General features: G+C 31.4%; 1 protein-coding gene and 1 long non-coding RNA gene across 3 annotated transcripts; both read left to right on the top strand.

The window, feature by feature from the left end:
• The first annotated feature begins 8,885 nt into the window (after positions 1–8,885).
• LOC124827895 (putative LRR receptor-like serine/threonine-protein kinase RFK1) lies at positions 8,886–22,296 on the top strand. 2 transcript variants are annotated; one of them, XM_088103601.1, is made up of 24 exons: positions 8,886–9,145; positions 11,371–11,563; positions 11,761–11,832; positions 11,988–12,056; positions 12,131–12,202; positions 12,544–12,615; positions 12,730–12,801; positions 12,876–12,950; positions 13,031–13,102; positions 13,201–13,272; positions 13,360–13,431; positions 15,416–15,484; positions 15,779–15,844; positions 16,273–16,335; positions 16,572–16,616; positions 16,693–16,736; positions 17,441–17,832; positions 17,903–18,098; positions 18,456–18,605; positions 20,373–20,491; positions 20,588–20,798; positions 21,088–21,322; positions 21,405–21,555; positions 21,686–22,296. In XM_088103601.1, exons 1-24 carry the CDS (start codon positions 9,052–9,054, stop codon positions 22,013–22,015), a joined length of 3,006 nt encoding a protein of 1,001 aa, XP_087959727.1. In that variant the 5' UTR covers positions 8,886–9,051; the 3' UTR covers positions 22,016–22,296. The 2 variants fall into 2 exon arrangements, with proteins under 2 accessions (XP_087959727.1, XP_047157059.2); XM_047301103.2 differs by having other exon boundaries at positions 8,887–9,145; positions 11,392–11,563.
• LOC148205612 (uncharacterized) lies at positions 9,153–10,586 on the top strand. The gene is made up of 2 exons (XR_015783306.1): positions 9,153–9,852; positions 9,974–10,586. It is a non-coding gene; the product is annotated as an uncharacterized LOC148205612 (long non-coding RNA).
• Positions 22,297–22,909: the final 613 nt, after the last annotated feature.

Genomic DNA, 22,909 nt, shown 5'->3' with positions numbered 1-22,909 from the left:
AAAAATATTATTTTGTGTAAGAATAGTGTTAAACAAGATATATTACTCTACTACACTAGTATAAAAATATCGTCGAAATTAATATCAAATTTTGTTAATATTCAACCTTAAACAATTTTTTTTATTTATTTTTATTTAATTGTAATCATTTTTTACAACTATATGAGACCTGAAAAAGCAGAAAAACACCACATTTCAGATGAATTATGAACGTGTAGTATAATATCAACAACAAATAACGATAGCAAACAATAAACAAATTCAATCAAACAAAAACAATAAACAAGTTCAACCAAATAACAACAACAAAAAAGTTCAACAAAAAAACAACAACAAACAATTTCAACAAATAAGTTTTTCAAAACGAAAACAAAAACGAAAACTAACCATCAAAAGGTGGGTTCGTCGGAATAAAGTATTTCCACCAACAGAATGCGCCTATGAAGGATAAGAACAAGAAAACAACGGTCAAAACAAACGAGAATTATACATAAAGTAGTTAATTATAACATGCATTTGTATCAAATGAAAGAAAGATTAAATGTGATAGTCGTCAAACTTCGTTCGAGAAAAGTTTGAGAAGAGAAGACGGTCTCGCGCGTTAATATAAAGTGAATGAATTTTCAATCTCCTGCTCAAATTAAAAGAGGGTTTTGGCTGATAAATAATACGTCAAAAAATTGGACGTATTATATGTGGTTTAAAAGAAAAAAAAAAGAATTAAAAAGGGTTACTTTTTGGCTTCTGATAAATAATATCGAAACACTTACACTTCCACGTATTATTTGTTCTTTAAAAGAAAAAAGAAAAAAGAAAAAAGAATTTAAAAGGATGACTCTTTGGCAACGTCGAATTAAAAGGCTTCGACGTTCTACAATTACATTTATTTACAAAAATGTCACCGGTCATTTTTAATGTTGGCTATTCCGTGATTAGACGTTCAACGGGACGTTATACGTTGTTTTTGCACTAGTGATAATTGATAGTTTTCTTTCGTAGGATTGTTATGAACTTAATATATCACATAGGGGCATTATATATTTACAACATTTGTGTCTTACAAACCTCTTTTATGTAGACTTAATGTATGAAAAGTGTAATGCAAACTTCATAAATATCAATTCGAGATATATTCAAATTATATATAAATACTTCATCTCACACATCAATTTATAAAATTTAATTAAGTTTATAATATTACATTTTAAAATAATACGTATAAATAAAAATTTACATTATCAATCAATAAAATTTCATTATCAATATTTAATGATAAGCATTTTAATACTTGTCAAATTAATCATAAAAATTTTAATATTGAGATTGATTTGGTAAGAGTATGTTCAAAATCTGAACAAAATTGTCTTAGCATAAAGTTAATTACTCTTTATGATTGTGTGGTGAAAAATGGTATGATAACTTATAAAGTAAATATTGTTTAATCCTCTTATTTAGGGAAGATAGTATCGTGGATTTGTATGATGAAAATTCATTTTGTACATTCATTTATATTGTACATTTTATGAATTATTTTGTAATGGAGGTTAGGTGAGTCAAGTCACAATAGAATTATGATGCTCTACACTCTTAAGTAAAAAAGGTTTTACATTGACTATAAAATATATATTTTGGTCTAGTGATAAGTGTTTGATCTAAAAATTGGTATTAAAACATGATTACGAGTTAAATTCTCAATAGAACAATTGTTTAGGGAGAGATTCTTAACTATTGCACAATTATCCTATGACATAGGTAAGGTGATCAAGTCATCGTCAAAGTGTTTGATTACTAGTGGGTCAACCACTAAGGGAAAGATCGTTGCAAGAAGCGTCAATTATCCTATAAGGGAGGCTAGGGGAGCCAAGTTATAATTGCATCTATGCTTTTAAGAACTCGATCCAACAATCTAATGAAGGATTGCTTAATACTAGTGTGTAGATCATCTATATGTTTTACACTTGTCTTAATCTGAAAATGTTTGTCATATGTCTTTGTGGAGAGTTTATTATAAATACTTTGTGTAAATAAACACCTTTTTGTAAAGAATTACATTGGTTGTTGGCATAAAATGTTATATCTGCTTATTTTCTTTAAAGAAATAAATCAAGCAACATATCACTATTTGAGAATAACAGCTTCTTTCCACTATTAGATTGGATGCACACTTTTTCAATAAAATAGTTCAATTCAAATTAGCAAATTAAATTAAATATAATGTTGGTCCATTCAGAGGTTGTCTATCAAAATTCAGCAAATCAAACCATCTAATTACACTAGTCTAGCTAGACAATATGCAAATTAACTTTATTTTACAGTTGCACAAAAACACATATCAAAACGTTCAGTAAGCATGTGTGAATTTACTCTTAGAGTCACTTAGCCCATGTATGATTCATCAAATCATCTAATGAAATTCAACATATTAGACCTTGTGGTGAGACTCATCTGGTTAAGCTCATCTAAAATCTACCAAGGCCTAAAAGTTGATTTTTACTATCACTGAAGCTTAGATAATACGAATTAGATAAGTATAAGTTAAAACAATGACTTTAGTCTCAAATGCACTCTAAGAAAGTTAAGATGATATGTTCTAAATAATTTGAGTAAAAATGTAATCATCATGGATTTGTGGGTTCTAAAATGGTTAGTTGTAAATGGATTTTTAGACAATAAAGGTAAGATTGATGGCTAGCGGTCACTTAGAAACAAGATGTTGATTATAATGATGTATTCTCTTTAGTGGTGAAACACATTTCCATTAGGATGTTGTTGCTCATGGTTTTTGAGTTTAACCTTGAGCTAAAACAAATAAATGTTAAGTAGGGATGCCAAGAGGGTGGGATAAGTACAAATTTAATTGCACTCACTCTCATCCTTGAATTGAAATTCATACTTGTCCATGTCCCCATTACTTAGTAGGTATAAAATTTATGTCTCATCAATAACTTCATAATGTAACGAGTATACTCGTACTTGTACCCGTACTCACATAAATATATATTAAATAATTTATTTTACAAAAAATAAAGCCAAAAAAAAAACAAAACACTATAAAGAATTAGGTGTTAAAGGAACACATTTTATTTTCTCTTTATTGCCCAATAATAATGAAGAATTATAATAGCATAAATTTTAAAATAAAACTAAGAGTCTTTTAATAATTTGAAACGAAGATAGTTGTGGTGACAATGACAGGACAAGTATGTACATACACATTCTCATCATCGTAGTATTTAAAATTTTAGATATTGTCATACTTATGCTTCATTAATCTATTTATATCTCATAAACATAGTTATAATATGGTTTATTGAGCATGAGATACAAAAACATGTTAAAAATAAATTTTTAGTTGCATAAATATTATTTAGATATTTTGAGGTGTTTTAATATAGTTGCAACTAATTTAAGCTTATGAAGGTGTGAAAATAAATAGATTGAAGCTTCATGACATCTTAAAGATAAAGTCAAGAATAACAAAAAATCAAAATCACAAAAGGTCAAGCCAAGAATCGGATGAAGAAAACCAGACATGCATTAAAAAGTGAATAAATTTGTCTAAACCAAACTGAATTTGGCAAAGTCAAGAAGAGGGAACGAGCAACAAAAATTGAACATTGCGATTTTCTCTACCTTTTTCCACATAAAAAGGTTTTGATAATTGATAAATTTTTATGATAAAAGATAATTTAGGGAAAATATATTTTTAGATATTTTATTTAATATTTTTAAATAATTATCATATTTAACTATATTAGTAAATACAAAAATAATATTTGTCAAATCTTTTTTATTTTGACAAGATTTTCTTAAATCGTTTTAGATCTCAACAATAATCAAATATATCTTAAATATATTAGATTATTTAGAAAATAATTGGAGGATATTACATTATCAAAAAAGAAAATTACAACAACAGAAAAGGCCCAACCTAATTTCTACTTAAAGAAAAGGAGCTTAGTAACCCTTTGGGGACCTAATTTCGTCCTCTCCCTATCCTTTCACATCCCTCCTTTTATTCTCTTCTATTTTTATGTTATTATTGCGTTTCATGGAGTTTTAAACCTTTGCAGTTGCTATCATTTCTTAACTGAATTTTGATGTTAGATGAAATAAATTTGTTTGTTATTTTGATTAGTGTGGTTGCTTATTTTTATGGTTGATGTCTTTTGTCTCCAAATCAAGTAAAAATAATTATTTTTACATAGTAAAAATTTAGCACAATGTTAATCTACATGTATATGTATAATATGAGTTAAAAGGGATTTTAGTTTTAATTAAGAATGCACTTTGATTAAATTTAGAAACTTTCATGTGATGAAATGCGTTTTCATCCATAATCGAGAATGTACTTTGATTAAAGATGAAAACTTTAACAAGAATTAATCAAGAATATACTTTGAGTAATTAGTTTTCTACTTGATAAAGGTGGTAAAAGAATATACAAGATTAAACATAATAAAATTTATTTGAGAATGTACTTTGGTTAAATTTACTATTATTACCACAACCAGAATACATATTGTAAGCTAGATTAAATTAAGAATATACTACTTTCTATAGAAATATAAATCACAACATCCACACCATATCACACCTAACTTAGGCATCAGAAATCAAATGCTCAACACGTCACACACACATAGCTCTCATGGGTCAACCCTCATGACTCAAGTTGACATAAGTCATAAGACTATTTATGAAAGTTTAGTGTATTGCATAGACTAAGGGACCATGCACCTATTATCATTCGATCCTTTCTAATACACATGAGTTATCATTATACTCAAAGAAAAGATGAAACTTGTTCCTCATCTCGCAAATATGATAAGGTAAATCCCTTCATCGACTATGTATGGGTCTGCCTCCTATGTACCTAGATGTAAATACCATTTTCAACTCTCATAGATAACTATTTTTCTCTATGTGAGTTTCATACTAGTAAAGTAAGGAGATCAGTTCCCTTCTAGAATCTCAATTCAATACATCTAATGGTGTCACCACATAATAAGATTCATTCCTTATGAATTCCTACACTCTTAAAACAAGCATTCATATACTTTCAAATACATTATTAGAAAGTGGTTTTTAAGCCTAACTCAACCCCACAAAACTGGCTTTTAAGGTGAGGTTTGCACCTCACTTATATATATATATATATATATATATATATATATATATATATATATATATATATATATATATATTATAAATTGGCCTTATCTCTAGTTGATGTGGGACTTCCAACACCCCCATTCACACCGAAGTATAGACATCTCGTGCGTGATAGTAGAAATTGGATGGTCCGATAACAGCCCGACAGCGGGTGAAATAGAAATGCCCAAGAAACAAGAAATATTGGAAGTTCCACATCGACTAGAGATAAAACAAATTTATAATATATAAGTGAGGTGCAAATCTCACCTTACAAGCCGGTTTTGTGGGGTAAAGTTAGGCTTAAAACCACTTTCTAATATGGTATCAGAGCCATGGTTGGAGCATATCCTAAAGATATATCTTGTTTCTTGGGCATTTATATTTTCACTCGTTGTCGGGCCACTATCGGACCACCCATTTATACTATCACACTCAAGATGTTTATACCTCGGTGTGAAGGGGGTGTGTTGGAAGTCCCACATCAACTAGAGATAAGGTCAAATTATAATATATAAGTGGAGTGAAAACCTCACCTTACAAGCCAATTTTGTGGGGTTGAGTTAGGCTTAAAAGCCCACTTTCTAACATACATCCCAATAAGTCATTCACATATATACAAGTAATATAAGGAAATTAAAAGATTAACCAAAACTAAGAATCCAAAAATTTCTTCCTATTGCCCCTAGAATTCCACTCAGCACAACCAAACAAGGTGCCCTTGGAAGATTTATGCCCAATGCAACCAAGGTGGCTCTTAACACCCTTTTAGTGCCCAACACATTCCAATTACATCCAACGTTCACTAGGTGGCACCAAACGCTAACAAAATAATGAGCTTATTGTCAATATTTTGCCTCGTAATACTAAAGTTATGCCCAACATAATTGAGATAGTAAGGCCCTATTTGGTTGCTGCCCAGTGGCACTATAGGGGTGTCCGACATTGCACCAAAAAAGTTGAGTTTCTATGTGAGAGATCGATTGGTCAATTTGACACTTCTTGAGTTATTTATGTTTCATTTGAATGCAATATGAATATATTTTAGCTCAGGAAACATCACTTTGATCAATTTAATATCTCACATAGAAATTCCTGCCAACAAGCAATCAACACAACATAAGCAATTCAATTTGATATTTTTTTTTCTAAGCTAACATACCAAATTTTCTATCCAATATACCTAAGTGAGGCCAATCTCTGCTCATTTCTAACTCAAAGATTATAACATACCACTTCAAGCAACTAGATACCCAATTAAATATATTAGATCAACACATATATATACAAGCATAAAATCAAATAGTTAAATTTCACTATACCAAATAGTTAAATTTCACTATACCAATCACAACGTCACAATTAGTTTATCAAATCATTTAGTAGTACTATTTAAACTTAATCTAGCTTGCCTTACTTGGTATAGAAAAATCCTTGACTCAAAGTTGCTCTTAGAGCTCTAGTTCTTTCACAGACATCAAATCACAAATCTAATGATCAAACCTAAACAAAGATTCACTTTTAGCTATTTTGAATCACATACATGAAATATTAAAATCACGTGTATTTAAAAATGTTAAACTAACTAAAAAATAGAGAAAAGAGTTAACTTACTCAGTTTTAGATTCTAATTGATAGAAGTGTAGATCTCTTTATCATAAATTCACTGATAATATTTAATCGTAAAATATATGAGAGACTAACTCAAAGAATTAGATAAAAGAAAAAAAAATTAAAAATTTCTAAAAAATTATAATTTTTTTGAAATGAAATCGATTAACATAATTTATAAATAAGCTTTTTATAATAAAATAATAGAGTGCTATTTTAAAATTCATTAATACGATTTTAGTAAGATTAATACGATTAAAAATGAAATATTAGTAAGAAAATCAGATGAAATAATTTTTTAATATATATATATATATATATATATATATATATATAATATTCTCTATAGCGACATTTAATAATAGATTATTAAAAGACAAAAAGTAAGTACAGTTGCAGAAATAGAATTTAGACTGTGTTCACTTTGAGGTGATACACTGTTAAGGAGAGAAAGAGAGCGATGGATTAAAAAAATTTTGTGTTCACTTGCGTAGTATTGTGAGCGATGAATCGGAGGTAACAGCGAGATTCACGTACTGTAGCATCACTCTCTTAACTGCGATGATTTGCAAGGAAGAAGGGTGATTTGCCTAATCTGCCCTTTTGTGATTTGTTATTATTCTCATACAATAATAAAATATCAAACCACCATAATACTGTGTATTCACGAGTGCCTGCATGCCAGAAGAACAGTGAAGATTCCTGAAGCTACAGCCATGGTCTACAAAATGAATAAATTTTACTTCCATAACAATTAAATTTATACTTCTTAAAACTAAATTATATCACAAACAAGTACTATATTTTAAAAAAAATTCATTTCAATCAAGTATAATTTAATTATATTTTTTAAATTATTTTTAATAATTATTCCAAATTTTTAACTTTTAATAAACATTTTTACAATTAAATATAACATTAACAAATATAATTTTATATTACTTTAATACCTAGGGACATTTTGGTAATCTTCAATTTCTACCAATTAAACTAATTTTTTAAAATCGTCACATCAATCAAATCCTACACTAATTCTCACAAACTTCAACCCAAAATTCACTCTCAATTACCTTCAAATCCACTCAAATAAACACACAAAAAAATCACCCTCAAATCCCCTCAAATCCACTCAATCACTCTCCCCCAATCACTCTCCCCCAATTACCTCCAACTAAACACACCCTTATTCTTGAACGTGGATGTTTGGAATCATATACACGTTTATAACATTTATGTGACGCTGTGACATACATGGGCTCAATTGCTTATTGATATTTAAACCAAGACCAGATAAATTCTTTCTAGCAGCCAAAAATTAATTTTTATTCCGTAAAGTTAAAAGAAAGATATTACAATTTTATTTCATTAATCATATTTAAAATTGCTTTTTTTTAAACACGTTAATTACAAATTATACAATAAATAAAAAATATTAAAAATAAGAAGTGGATTAGCTGAATGATATTTTTGAGATAGTATAATCAAATATGCTAAAGTAATTAACTTATTTATATTAAAATTTATATTGGTTTTTCTTGGTAGAGCACGATTTGCTATGGCATGTGTTGGTAATTTTTTGATTGCAGTGCGACAGCAACATGGCGTCAAGGCCTGAGTGGCTGTATTCGAAAAGCAGCTTTCGTGTGTTAAAGTGGTCTTTTCTGAACAATAATACAGCAGATATTTCTTTGTTCATCCATTAATTTCTTTAATATTTCTTACTCGTTGAACATAAAATATAAATTTAAATGGGATAAAATTGATTATAAAATCTGATAAAATAACAGATAAATACGAGTTTATATAAGATTTTTTAAAATAATACTAAAAATAAATTTATAAAAACTTAATCCAAAACGGATAATATATTCTTGTAGAGACATATGTATTAAACCTCCTACAAGAACAATTAGCAAACCTGACTTTCGGCAGAAAAATGATAGATTACAAAGTATTTTATTATTCATAGTGTTAAAGATCAGACATTCAGGTGTCATTCAACAAAAAGTGGCATTCAAACTTTATCTTATCACCTTATCAACATGGAGGAGGTGCGTGTTCTCTCACTGTTTAAGAAAAAACAAAGCACCCTTCACGTGCGTATTCTCTCACTGTTTATTCCTGTAGAGAGTATTTCTTTTCCAACCTCCATTCTTATGAACCTCATGTTTCTAGCTGCCCATTTGCTCGGTTCATTTTCAGATGCAAATTTAAGTTATCGACACAACAAGACAACTAATTGGTTTTGCAGGTCAAAGACACGTTCTGTGTACGAAGTGCCTAAGGATGCTACCTAGGATACTGTTTGCTTTCTTACTCTATACTCTGAGTTGTTTCAGATGGCTAGAATATGCAGAATGCAAAGTTCCCCAAGAGGAGGGTAAGAATCAGTATTTCATTCTTAGTTTGCAGCTTATTTTACCTGTTTAACCATTTGTCTGAAAATGACCACTCTCGCATATTCTAGTATTACGGCATCTTGTCTTGTCTCTGCCATCTTGAACCAAGAAAATGTTATGCAAAAGTTTGCATCATGCATCTTAATTGATCTCTGCTACTTCTTCTGTAGTTTTGAAAGTACAAGTATGACCCGTATTGGTAAAGGTGTCATTTTGCTGTTAAATGTCAGAACTTGTTCCAATTGAAAATTAATTTGACAGTAGGAACAGTCTCTTCTCTGTAATTTCGTCCTGTTCATCTTAATAAAAAGAAAGAAATGAATAAAAAGGAAAATAAAGGAACCCTGTCTTGTTACTACTCCGTTAGTAAGACAAGTTTTCCTCAGCTTTGTAATGTATTTCTTTTTCTATCAATCTCATTAAGAGAAGTATGTGATGGTGTGTTTTTAATACCAGAGTTTAATAGTGTAATTCATTTTACAGAGAAGTAAAAATATTTTATGGTAAAATATGTTCTTGGAGCAAGAAATTTGAAGAAAGATTAAAATTCTAAAATTGGATGAGGACAATTTCATTACTTTAAAATTAGAGAATTCCTAAAGGTGAGAACTTGAAATTCGTATCCACCATTAAAGCACACCAAGTCTGGGTTAAATGGAACTTGCTCCTTGAGTTCAATAACAACTTGGTAAGAGTTTTGAATAGTTTCTATCTTGTACTTGGTTAAGACTCTGATTCCTTTGAATTAAATGAATATTTTGTTATTTTATGTTTATGCAACCGTATTCCTAAATCTTGGATCTCTAAAGTGATAGGGTTCATCAACCTCAAAACCTTGGTGTTTTTATTACAACAACCGTCTAAATTGATCATCAAGACAAACCTGAATCTTCTTGATGTTTTTCTTTCTCTTTCGATAGAGGATTCATTAGAAAGTGACAATATAAATGAGATATTGTAAAAATATCAAGATAAGAGAGCTCGGCCAGCCTGGTAGGAACTCGGTTTTCTTTGAAGGAGCTCGGCCAGTCAGGTAGACAACACCAACCTCACGAACCTGTGTGCTGCGCTTGAAGACGGTGCAACGAACTCACGAAACTTTTCGAATCAAGACAAAAAGAAGATGACGGCGGAAGATTTGATCATCCACAAGAAGTGTTTACTCCAATCCCAAGATATCCACAAGAAATAACACTAAAACCCAAGAAAAGACCACGTCAGAGACCAAGCTCTGATTCCATGTCAAAATATCAAGATAAGAGAGAGCGTACGAGAGATTTATTTTCTTAGAATTGTTTGTTTTTATTCTGCAGCGCTCTTATCTTAAACAGGCAACATAGAATATTTTTACATTAATATTGGAGAATGTAAGAGATATGCAATAAAGATATTTACAGAGTAAATATGAATAAAGTCTAACAGCACTATATTAAAGGTAGAAAATAATAATCTAATAAAACCATAATCAAATACATGAACAGATAAGTCCAACTTACATAAAAAATTAACATCATTCTCAAGTCAAAACTTTAAAGTAATGAATCTATGAATCTTCTTTTTTATATAGTTCAATTTTCTCATCTTTACCTAATATAGAATTTAGATTTACACTTGGAGTTCAAACATGCATACACACACAGAGTAAGAAGCAATGGTGATATAAATAAAAAGTTAACGTTCAAAGATATAATGAGTAACTAAACTTTTCACAGAAATAATTCATTCAATAAATCAGTTTTGATGGTTTTAATCCTGGGATTGCTTGTTCTTGTTAAAGATATCCTTTTTCCTATTTACCTTTTCAGCTCCAGCAACCAACTAGTTGATATGAATATGATACCATGACAATTCTAAACGATATCACTTTCTCTATAAGAATTTATAGTAAGATTTACCTTTTGGAGTATGAATATCTCTCTTCTCTCTTTAAAAGTTTCTTAGATTTTGCTATTAAACTTTTAAACCAATAATTTCTTGCGTACAATTGTCAATGACATTATGTGCAGTTCAAACATGTAAACCTCTTTGATTTGAAGACTTTGCCGCTTTTTCTAGTTGGTATCAGTTAGACAGTGAATCTCTGGTGTCAGTTCACCTGATTATATATATGGAGATACCTAAGGTCTAGCTTTATTGAACTCCTAGTTCAAACATTGATTGATGTTGTTTCCTTTTCTTCCATGCATTTTGATTTGTTATGTTATAGTGACTGTCAAAAAAATTACAGTTGATGCTCTTAAGGAAATCACTAGCACGATGGGGGCCACCTATTGGGAGTTTGACAGTGATTCTTGTTCTGTTAAAATGCTGAGATCAACACCAGATCCACCTAAAGAATCTGAAAGGAAAATTGTTTGTGATTGCTCTATTGAAAACAACACCTGTCACGTAGTAGAGATGTAAAATTCTCTTTACCTTATCCTGAATGTTTTGAAGTAATTTATGCTTTGCTATATTTTTTGACACAGATAGTTGTTTATACTTTAATCTATGGTTTCCTTATAGTAGCATCTATCAGAAAAAAATCATTCTGGACTCTGAATTTGGAAATTTCTTTGCTCCTAATTGTTGTTTAAAATAACTTTCCATGTTTTAGCCTTTTCAAGAAGGTCAACCTTCCTGGCATGCTTCCACCTCAATTGGTTAAGCTTCCTTACCTCAGCAAAGTGTAAGAACTTGTAACATCTTAAAAGTACTTCCGTATGCAGTTTTTAAGTTAAAACTTAGGTCTCGTTTTTTGGTCTCAACTTAGTTTTCTTACCATTTTGGTGGAACTTTAACTTGTCATGTTGCAAATTAAAATGAAATTTGCTTTCGTTGTAGTGATTTTGCTTTCAACTACCTAAGTGGTACGATTCCAAAGGAATGGGGTTCGACAAATTTAACTTCAATGTAAGTTCTTCTCTATTAATTGAAATATTCATCTAGTTACTGGCCTTCAGTATTAAATACAGTATGTTGTGCAGCTCTGTATTTGCTAATCATTTGTCAGGGGAAATTCCTATAGAGTTGGGAAGAATTACCACTCTAACATACCTGTAAGTTTATAAATAAACTTGCTCATCTAGTTATTCTCTGAAACTAAATTTCTGGCTCATTTTTTTGTGTCATTAGTTATTCTAGTCATGTGATGTGATTATTTACCAGATTACTAGTCACTATTCTTAAAGGATATTAATGATGAATTTAATTTTTATTGTAAAAAATTACACGGCCAACTCTTCGAAAATTACGGTAACTCTAATCAGCAAACTTTACATAAATTTATTAGTGAATGATTACTTTATCATTAACGGGGTAGTGCTTTTGATCTTATTTTCTCATTGGACATCTCTAAATTTTCTCCTTTTTTCACTTCTTTTTCTCTGACCTCAAAAAGGAACCTTGAAGCAAACCAATTTTCCGGTGTTGTTCCCCACGAACTTGGAAGTCTATTTAAGCTGGAACTATTGTAAGGCAATGGATTTGTATTTATTTTCCAAGATTTCATTATATTACTGTCAGAATAAATTTGAAAGATTACACTCTGTATCTGATTGTTTTACATGCAATGTTATCTTTGCAGGGTTTTATCGTCCAATAATTTTTCTGGGAAGTTACCGGTGACACTTGCTAAGTTGCAGAATATGACAGAATTGTAAGTTCCGATTAACTGTTACTTAGAAAGTAAATACTTTCCCCTGAAAAATGTCATTTCATGGTGCACTGCAGCAGGATAAGTGACAACAATTTTAGCGGAGAAATACCTAGCTTCTTCATACAGAATTGGAAATCACTTCAAAGATTGTGAGATTGCAATTCACTTGCTTTTTTCTTGTTTTAACAATACATCACATTTACTATCATTATAATGTACATCATTGAAGAGACATGCTTGCAAGTGGACTGGAGGGACCTATCCCATCAAATATATCTCTTTTGAGTAATTTATATCAATTGTAAGTAAAATGTCTACTAATTTTTTTATTAGTTCAATGTTTGCACCTGGTTTTCTTGTTACATCTATATTTAGCTCATGGGGGTAAATTTGATACAGGAGGATTAGTGACATAAATGGTCCAAGTCAGAATTTTCCCAATTTAATCAACATGACACGAATGAAAATACTGTATGTTTACTTTTTTTTGTAAAAAACTATTTGGAATATTTGTTCTGCTACTGTTTAATGTAAAGTAATTCAGGCTTCCTAATGTAGGATTTTGAGAAACTGCCATATTATTGGAGTTCTTCCTAACTACTTGTGGAGTATGGAGAAATTGGAGATGTTGTAAGTAGAAATTTTGGATATTTTTTTGTCAAAGTTTGCTTTTCAATTCTTCTATCATTGAAGCAAATACAAGTACAATATTTCTTTTTCCTTAAATACAAATATTATCATTTCCTTATACATGTATTGATACCAACAGAGGCAAACTCACATACATAAAAATGTCGAATACAACACCAATGGATAGATTGAAAAACAACTATATTAAATCACACACAATACACAGAATACAACAGAACTTGCTATCCCAATGCCTTTGACTCCTGTATAGATGAGTTTTCTGTCCAAATTACATAGAACAACACTGTTATGCCCCCATCCTCCTATTACCCACATACTTAATAACATGAAATTGTTCCTACTTTCTGCTCTAAACTGCTAACATGACTGTTACTACTGATAATACATTGTTACATATGTTTTAGTGGCCTCACTTATCATTCCTCCTCTGTTTCTCTTCAATGACCTCATCACAGCTGAAACTGCTGCCACCCATAACTACCGAAATATGGAGGCAGATTGAAATTTATATGTAGTTTCGGTTTAATACTTGCTTGAAATCCTCCTATGAAATAACCCCTAGTATTGGTCCTACGATGATTTCTTTACCTAAGAAGATGATAACTTGAAAGCTTGTATATAGACATCCACAGTCAATGTTAAATTGCTTCAAATCTTTCAAAAATGAGTTCATCACTTCTCCCTCCTAACCTTGCAACCAGGGCTTTCTTAAATTTTTGTAGTCCTAAGGGCATAAAATTGGTACACAAGTATCTAGCCGTCATGACTAAGCTCTAAAGTCCTCTGTCAAGTACTCCTAGATAGAAAGCTTATGCTAAAGAGAGAACATACAATGCAGAAGTCACGCGTATTCATTCTTGTAATTCAACACTCTTAATAAATTGAACCAAAGCTATGATATTACATCTATAAAGCAAAGTTTTCACCCCCACCAAGATTTTATTCCTAGAAGAAAATTATTTTGGACTTATTGTACAAAATTAAGATAACTAATTAAAAATTTAGCACGGAAATAAATATAATGCAATAACAATGTTATTTCTCTTTTATGTTTTTCATGCATATTTTACACCTGTATCTGCAAATGAATGTGTACAATGAAACTATTTAAGTGCTTGAGTCTATGAAGGTTAAGAGGGTGAACCTTGACCCAATGATAAAGTTTTTTCCTTGTGACTTGGAGGTGCTGTTTCAAATCCAAGAATCGCCGTAACATCTTGCAGGGTAAAACTATGCACATTTACCCTAAGAGTGTATCAAGTTTCATTTTAGTCAATGATAATAGAAATCTAGGTGAAATTAAGAAACGTTGCCTTGGATATAAGGTCTTTTCAATTGAAGAAAGTCATTCTGCTAAGTACTTAGGAATTAGGGCAACAGAATAGATTAACCCAAGAAAAGTAAAAAGGAGACCATGAACTTTTAATTGTAATGGAAAAACTATAGTAAAATTAAATCATCTGATGTTTTTCATTTGATCAGTTATATGATACAAATGAAACCAGTCATCTTCTCTAATTTATCTACCCTTGATTCAATATATAGTAGTACTTCTAATGGAAACTCTGCATGTATATTGCATTTCATGGAGCAATTCCTATGCTAATTTTATCATTATATGCCATGGTGGAGACAAATTGCACCACCAATAAGTTACCAGCTCCATTTGTTGTTACTGCTTTTTTATTGCTGTTATTTTTTGTTATTATTATTATTAACCTAATCTTGTTTTTTTCACTTTTCTCATTTTAAATTGCATTTATTACTTATTTCTAGAATGCTACAATACATATTTTTTATAAATAAAAAATTTGCTTCAATGAACAAAGTACATGATACAGATTCTTGATTGCATAATCATGATAATTCATAAGAAAACAATTTGCTGGTACATTCACATAACCCTATCTCAGAATCCAAACTTTTAACCATGGATTTTGTACTATTTGTTCAACTTTTTTAGGGACGTGAGTTTCAATAAGTTGGTTGGGAAAATACCAGATGCTCGACATGCAGGGTATCTGAGATTTCTGTAAGTGAGCTTCTGGAAATTTTAAGACATGGTGCTTTGAACTAAAAGTAGAATAAGTAATTTACCTTATACCTCTCAACTATCACAAAGGAAATGAAATTTGTCTCAAAAACAAATCTATGGCGAGAATATCATCATGTGTGGAACGAAGTAGGTATTATTTGATATTTTTCCTCAAGCCGAGTTTGTGTTTAGAAAGAACCATATAACGAGACATACAATAAAACATGTTCCCTTTTTATTGCCTTGGAGTTAGTAAACCCATTTCTGTTGTTTTTCTTTTTTCTTTTCCAGCTTCCTAACTCACAACATGCTAAGTGGTAATATTCCCAAGTCAGTCTTGGCGGATGGAAGCAGCGTGTATGTTTCTTAGTTCTTTCTCATTTAACTCCAATATTGCAAAGTATCCTTTTTAACTCCAATGCAAGTGTAATATGAGCAGTTGTTCTTGCAATCCGTGGGACAAAAGCAATTTAGATTTTAAGCACACTGACTCTATATCTTTCTGCTCCACTGTGTAGAAACTCCTATATTTGTTTCACTCTATTGTGAGAACATTATTTTGATTTGATTACAAACTATTCTTGTTTACAAATATTTCTTTATTCCTCTATGTATCTACAGTTTTCTAGCTATGAATCTACTATAAGTATTCTGGTTCCACTCTCCTAAAATAGCATCTTGGACGGATTCTGCACTAATTGAAGAATATGATTTTGTTTATGGTGGTATAGTGAAAAAATTTGCCAATTGATAATTTTTTATTCTGATATTTGTTTCGTTTGCAGTGATCTTTCTTACAACAATTTTACGTGGCAAGGACCAGATGAACCTGCTTGTAGAGATAACCTGTTAGAATCCAAAGTCTTTTGCAATAATTATTCATTTGAGTTTGCTGTTTATACACCTTAATTCTTGCACTTCTTACTCTTTGCTAGTTTCGGGAAATTAAGATAGTGTATGTGTGTGAGTGCAGTGGCACAGTAGTGTTAGAGTGCGTGCTTTTGTTGTTTTATTCTTATATACATCTTCATGTTTGATGTAATTGAAAAACTAGTTATTGTTTCATCTTGTTTGACTTGGGCAGAAATTTAAACTTAAACTTGTTCCGGAGCTTCTACGGGACCAAATTGTAAGAACCTATCCTTTCTGTTAATAATTTGATTGAAGTATTTTGTATCACTGTTGTTGTTCATGATTATTGACAGACAGCAGATTCTTCCCTGTTTAGAGATCTCCAATTGTCCTGCATGTGAGTACATATTATTCTATATTTGGTCCCTTTTTCTACTTGATCATGTCCGAGAGAATTTGCATGGCATTTTCATTTGCATTTTCACATCCGTTCCCTATTCTTCAAAAATGAATGATCCATTTGAGGTTTGATTATTTTGGCCTAGAAAGTTATAGAGCATCCTTGCACACCTACTTCAGTGTATATGCATGCATGTATTCACTTAACATATTAAATGAACTCACATAGAAGGCTATAAGGGTAGATACTGATACTTGTATGCCTGTGTTTATCATTTTTCTTTTCTTTTTGTTCTTTTGATTTTAATTTTTTTCTCTTTTTAAGTCAATTGCTTAATCTCATTTACTTTTAACTTGATTTATACGTTTTTAATTCCTAGATAGTTATTTTGACAAAGAATATTGCTGAATGTGATCAGTAGGAAATACAGAATTGGATAAGTGTATCACTGAATCAACTTTGACAACTTAAATCCGTGCTTGAAAAGCCCAACTTACCTAAAAGCGTTATAGCTTTATACTTTAATGATATATACTATATTATGTGTTGACTGTTATTATCATATCAAAACTTTCAACTGATTTGAGATTTGAACAGCCAAAAAAGAAATAGTAGAGTATGACCATCCAAAAGTTGAATTATGATTGAGCACAACTGTTATGTGATAATTTTTTTCTGACTTGAATTTTCACTTATTGCAGATTCACATTGTTTTCGTGTTAACTGTGGTGGAAAGGATATAAATGTGATGGAAAATGATGAAAATGTTCTCTATGTAGGAGATGGAGATGTGTTAGGTAGTGAAGCTGCTAAATATTATATTAATTATAAAAGTCACTGGGGATTTAGCAGCACTGGGGACTTCATGGATGATGGCAATTACCTAAATGCTCATTTTATTAGGGCTTTGACATCTTCAAATTTGCCTGAACTATATCAAACGGCACGTGTTGCTCCACTTTCGCTTACTTATTTTCTCTATTGCTTGGAAAATGGGAAATATACTGTAAAACTCCACTTCGCAGAAATACAATTTACAAACGATAAGACATACAGTAGTCTTGGGAAGCGCTTATTTGATATCTATATTCAGGTATTGATCAAAATATTGAAACTAAGATTTTGCTGGCCAATCAGAATTTGACAAGATCTCTCTGTTGCAGGAAAAATTAGTTAGGAAGGATTTTAATATTGAAGATGAAATTCATGGTTCTCAAAAACCACTTACTTTCCCATATAATGTCAGTGTAACAGAGAATATTCTGGAGATTCGATTCTATTGGGCTGGAAAGGGGACAACAAGGGTTCCTGGTGGTGGAGCTTATGGTCCCCTCATATCAGCACTCTCCATTGTTTCTCGTGAGTTGTATAATGATTCAACTCCAGTATGGTAATTTCATGTGGAGTGACTTTTTGTAATACATTTGATTACAAGATAGCATCTCAACTGCAGGTCATTTTACACTATGTTAAACTACTGGAACTCTAGAATCATGCTGGAAATTTTTACAATGTATTATTGCATGGGACTTCGAAAGTAAACATGCTTCTCTAAGTCAATTATTAATAACGGCATGGCTAAGCTTAGTTTCTCTGCCTTTATTCTGCGACAAAAACAAGGCTTAATCTTTTAAGTTGTGGTTCAAAGTTAATTATGCTACGGCCATTCTCTTTTATGAGATAATTAGATCTCATGATTCTTTTTGTCATTTCCAGATTCCAAACCTTGTTCAGAACAAAAAAGTGCAAGGCGTATGATAATTGTTGGAGTTGGGTTTGGTGTCACCGCTCTGTGCCTTGTTATCATCATTGTTGGAATCTTTTGGTGGAATGGCTGCTTCAAAGGAATGATTAGGGCTGTAAAAGGTAAGTAATATCATGTCCATACCATTCTGGAATTAGTTTGCTTAGCTTTCTTCATGATTTTCAAGTTCAAACATCATGAAAAGTCAATCACTTGACTTAGCATCTAGGAAATTGCGAGTTAACTAATAGGAGGGTGCTACAAGATGTGGTTATGTAGGATTGTAAAAAGTGTTCATTACGATAGACCTCATTAGGAGGGTCAAACACAGAACTTGCCTGAAATTTTTACAACTTGCCCTCTTTACAACACCTCTACTTACCATTTGGATTCTCTATTGAGTTTTTGGTGTTGTTCCTCTGTTGCGGGTTTGAAATACACTAATTGACACTGATTTTGACGTTTTAAATATATTAAACAAAAATTTAACATACCAACACCAGTGTATTTTGAAGATTCAGCAGTACCAACAAAATCAGTAGAGAATATGGACTCATCCAATTCTTGGCTTGTAAGTTCTTCTAAACTTACAAATATAAATTCCTTAAAGAAAAATATACGAGCATGTGGCTTTAGAGAACATGAAATGCAAAATGCACAGCCAAAGAATGACCTCCAATAAATCAGAAAGCGTGATTGTTACACTTTCCAACATCAAGAAGGTTCATCAAAACAGAGTATGAGTAGCCAATTCATACCAAAGTATTTAGAGCAAATATAGAAGCAAACATTAAGAGAAAGCCTAAACTATAATCAAGAAGATAATTACTTCACAATCCGAAATGTATTCATTAAACTCTTTCTCCAAAGAGTTCAGCAATCCATCATGAAAAGGGAAAATACTAGAACTGAAGGGATTTTTAAAGCTCTAGCTACTGTACCAACCTAGAGAAGAGATGCACAAGGAAAATCCCCTTTGAATCCTTGCCCTTAAACCGTAGGAACAGTTTATGCTGTTCCTTCTTAGTTGAGGGTTCTTTCCAAGTGTTTTTATACCTTAGCCGCTGCCACACTCCTCTTTTAGTGGTTTTCCTACAACACAAGACCAAAAGGTCCATTAATATTTAACCGATAACAGAACTATTCATGAAAAACAAATCATGAAATCCTAAGAAAAAATACTACCTAAAATTGACACTTAAGACCTTTGCAGCTGCAACTCGTCTCATTGGACAAAGCGAACCTTCTCAGTAGCAGCTGAAATAAGGATTTCAAATATTTTAAATTATTACTGATGCTATGTTTAATTGTGTTTAATTCCAAGTTAATTTTATTATATGAAGACATCTCAAAAGAATTCCAGTTGTGCATAATTTATTTAATATGGAGATACACAGTAAGAAAAAATTATGTATTAGGAACATTTTGTTCAGGTGGGTTATTTGAATTTATGGCTTAGTCAATGGAACATATAAAGAAGTCGGTTTCTTTACCAGAAATACAGAAACAGACTCAAAGGTGGAAAATAGGAATGAAAAGAAAACACAGAATTCTTGTCATTGTCATCTCATTAAGGCATCCTTAAATTAGGAAATATAATTAATACAACATCATGAATTTGTGTTCATTAATTTGAACTTCCTTTGCAAATTGCAATAATCAATGTCGTAATCAAATTGAATGGTATGCTGAACCTGAGTTTCTGACCTATGTATAGCAAAAAGTTTGCTGGGTTTCTTTTGATAATCTGTATGCATTCACTTATAGTATTTATGGTGACAAGCATTGCTATGTATATTGGTACATTAGAAACATTTGTACTTGCCTCAAATAAATTCAGATATGTTGTTTCTCTGGAACATGTATTTTACGGTTGACTTATCCAACAGGTACTGAAAGACAAGATTCAAAAATGGGGACATTTACATTAGAACAAATTAGAGAGGCCACAGAGGATTTCAGTCCAGTTAACAAGATTGGAGAAGGTGGATTTGGTCCTGTATACAAGGTATTAGATTTGAAGTGAACTCCCAACTTTCTTCTAAGAGTAAAAATTTATGGTCATGCCTAGCATTTAAAATTCCAATTAACTATTGGATTGCAGGGTCAATTATCTGATGGTACACTGGTAGCAGTCAAACAACTCTCATCAAAGTCACGACAGGGGAATCGTGAATTTTTAAATGAGATAGGCTTGGTATCTTGTTTGCAACACCCTAATCTTGTGAAACTTCATGGATGTTGCATTGAAGGGAATCAATTAATGTTGGTGTATGAGTACATGGAAAATAATAGCCTGGCTCAAGCTTTGTTCAGTGAGTTTCTACCCAGAAGTGTGAACTAATGTCTCTTTTCGTCTTCTGCCTTATCATTTATTAAATGTTCTGTGGGATAAGATCCCAAGTGGTCACTATGAGAAATCTCTATGAGATCTGATTAACTTGAGGAAGTTTGTCGTCATGGAAATTTATCCTTTTCCCTTTTTGTGGATACAAAATACGGAGTGAATGTTATTTCTAATTGTTTTTCTTCCTCTTTTTGTTTAGAGAAACTAATTAAGTTATTATGATTCATATTGTTAAACTTTAACTTGATTTTGCATAGGCTCAAAAGATCAACTTAATCTTGATTGGCCAACAAGGCTTAGGATCTGTATTGGCATAGCAAAAGGTCTTGCATTTCTTCACGAAGAATCAAGACTCAAGATTGTTCATCGAGACATCAAGGCTACTAATGTGTTACTGGATGGGAATTTAAACCCCAAAATATCTGACTTTGGGTTGGCTAGGCTTGATGATGAAGAGAAGACCCATATCACTACCCGAATAGCTGGAACAATGTCAGTTATCTCTCCTTTGATAATAAGACTCAAAAAAAGTTTTCTTGATCATGAATTGGACTCTGCTGACTTTGTTTTGCAGAGGGTACATGGCACCCGAATATGCATTATGGGGTCGCTTGTCTTACAAGGCTGATGTTTACAGTTATGGGGTTGTGGTCTTGGAAGTTGTTAGTGGGAAGAGCAATAACAAGTACATGCCTAGTGATAATCGTGTTTGCCTTTTAGACAAGGTAATCTACTTTTGCTTCAATCCCTTATCTATTTTTTGCATTATTATGAATCCCTTTCTTTGGTAGTTACCTAATGCAAATATCTGTACTTTCATCACGTAAAAGAGAGGTAATAGAATTTTCATTGCAGGCATGTCATCTACAGCGTACTGAAAGGTTAATAGAACTGGTGGATGAAAGGTTGGGATCAGAGATAAAACCAACAGAAGCAATAATTTTGATGAAAGTTGCTCTTCTGTGCACGGATGTATCACCTTCACTTAGGCCTACAATGTCTGAGGTTGTAAACATGCTCGAAGGAAGAGCAAGCATTCCAGATAAAATCCCACAGTCAAGTGACTTTAGTGAAGATATAAGGTTTAAACCCATGAGGGATATCTATCAGCAAAGGGAAAACCACAGTTTAAGTTCAAGCCTGTTAGACAATTCAACAGGAGTTCTCACACTTACCTCGCCCTAAACATTTGGCAAATGATTTGGTGTTGGTTCTTAACTTCTTTGTTGCTGAGAGTAATGCAACAACATGAGATATCCTTAGAGCATAGACGCTTAATCTTTTAGGGAAACCAACCTTAATGATCACTATTTTAGGACAGTAATTTTAGGACCCCTCTAAAACTCTAACTGTTCATGGAGATATTTAAATTACTAGCTTAGTCCTTCAACTGTTTAGAAGTTTTCAGGTAAGTCTCTAAATAAATAAATAAGTGGATCATTGGTAATGAATTTTATTTTCTTTGATGCTTAAATTTTTATAAATTAATCCAAAGAAAGAAATATTTTGCTTACTTAGACCTCACTAAATTTTGTTTTAATTAAGAAGTTCGCAAATAATTTAAGGACAATCTAACCTACATTCTACTATTTTTATTTTTCTTTTTCCCTATTTCATTTCGAGAAATTATTGAATGTTTCTAAACATTTGATTTCAAATGACATAATAATGAGGGGTTCATGAAATATAGTAAGCGTGATTGGTAAACTCTAATTTGTTTTTCATGCAAGTGTTACTTCTGGGATTTGGCTTGATGTTCTTGCATGCATTTTTACTTGCGCACTCTGCTTTTCTTTTTTAGTGTCCCTCACTGCTTAAATTCTAAATCGACATGGTACTAAAATTGAAATAATGGCTGGTTAAGAAAAAGTTAGTAAAACCTTAATTTAGTTAGTACTGAGTGCTTTCTCTTGCTGTTTGTGAAAAAGTGATCCGTATCCACGACGAGATTCAGCAATATTTATTTAGTGTATATTAATAGTAAAAAAATATTAAAGATTTTACTCCATGTAAAACCAATAATAGAAGATTCTCAACATAAAATCTGTAAAATCTGTAAGTATTTTAATTTTAGGATAA

This window comes from Vigna umbellata, chromosome 1 (assembly GCF_029865625.1).
Source record: "Vigna umbellata cultivar VRB3 chromosome 1, Vumbellata_1.0, whole genome shotgun sequence".
Taxonomy (NCBI): Eukaryota; Viridiplantae; Streptophyta; class Magnoliopsida; order Fabales; family Fabaceae; genus Vigna; species Vigna umbellata.
This window is presented reverse-complemented; position numbering and strand designations above follow the sequence as displayed.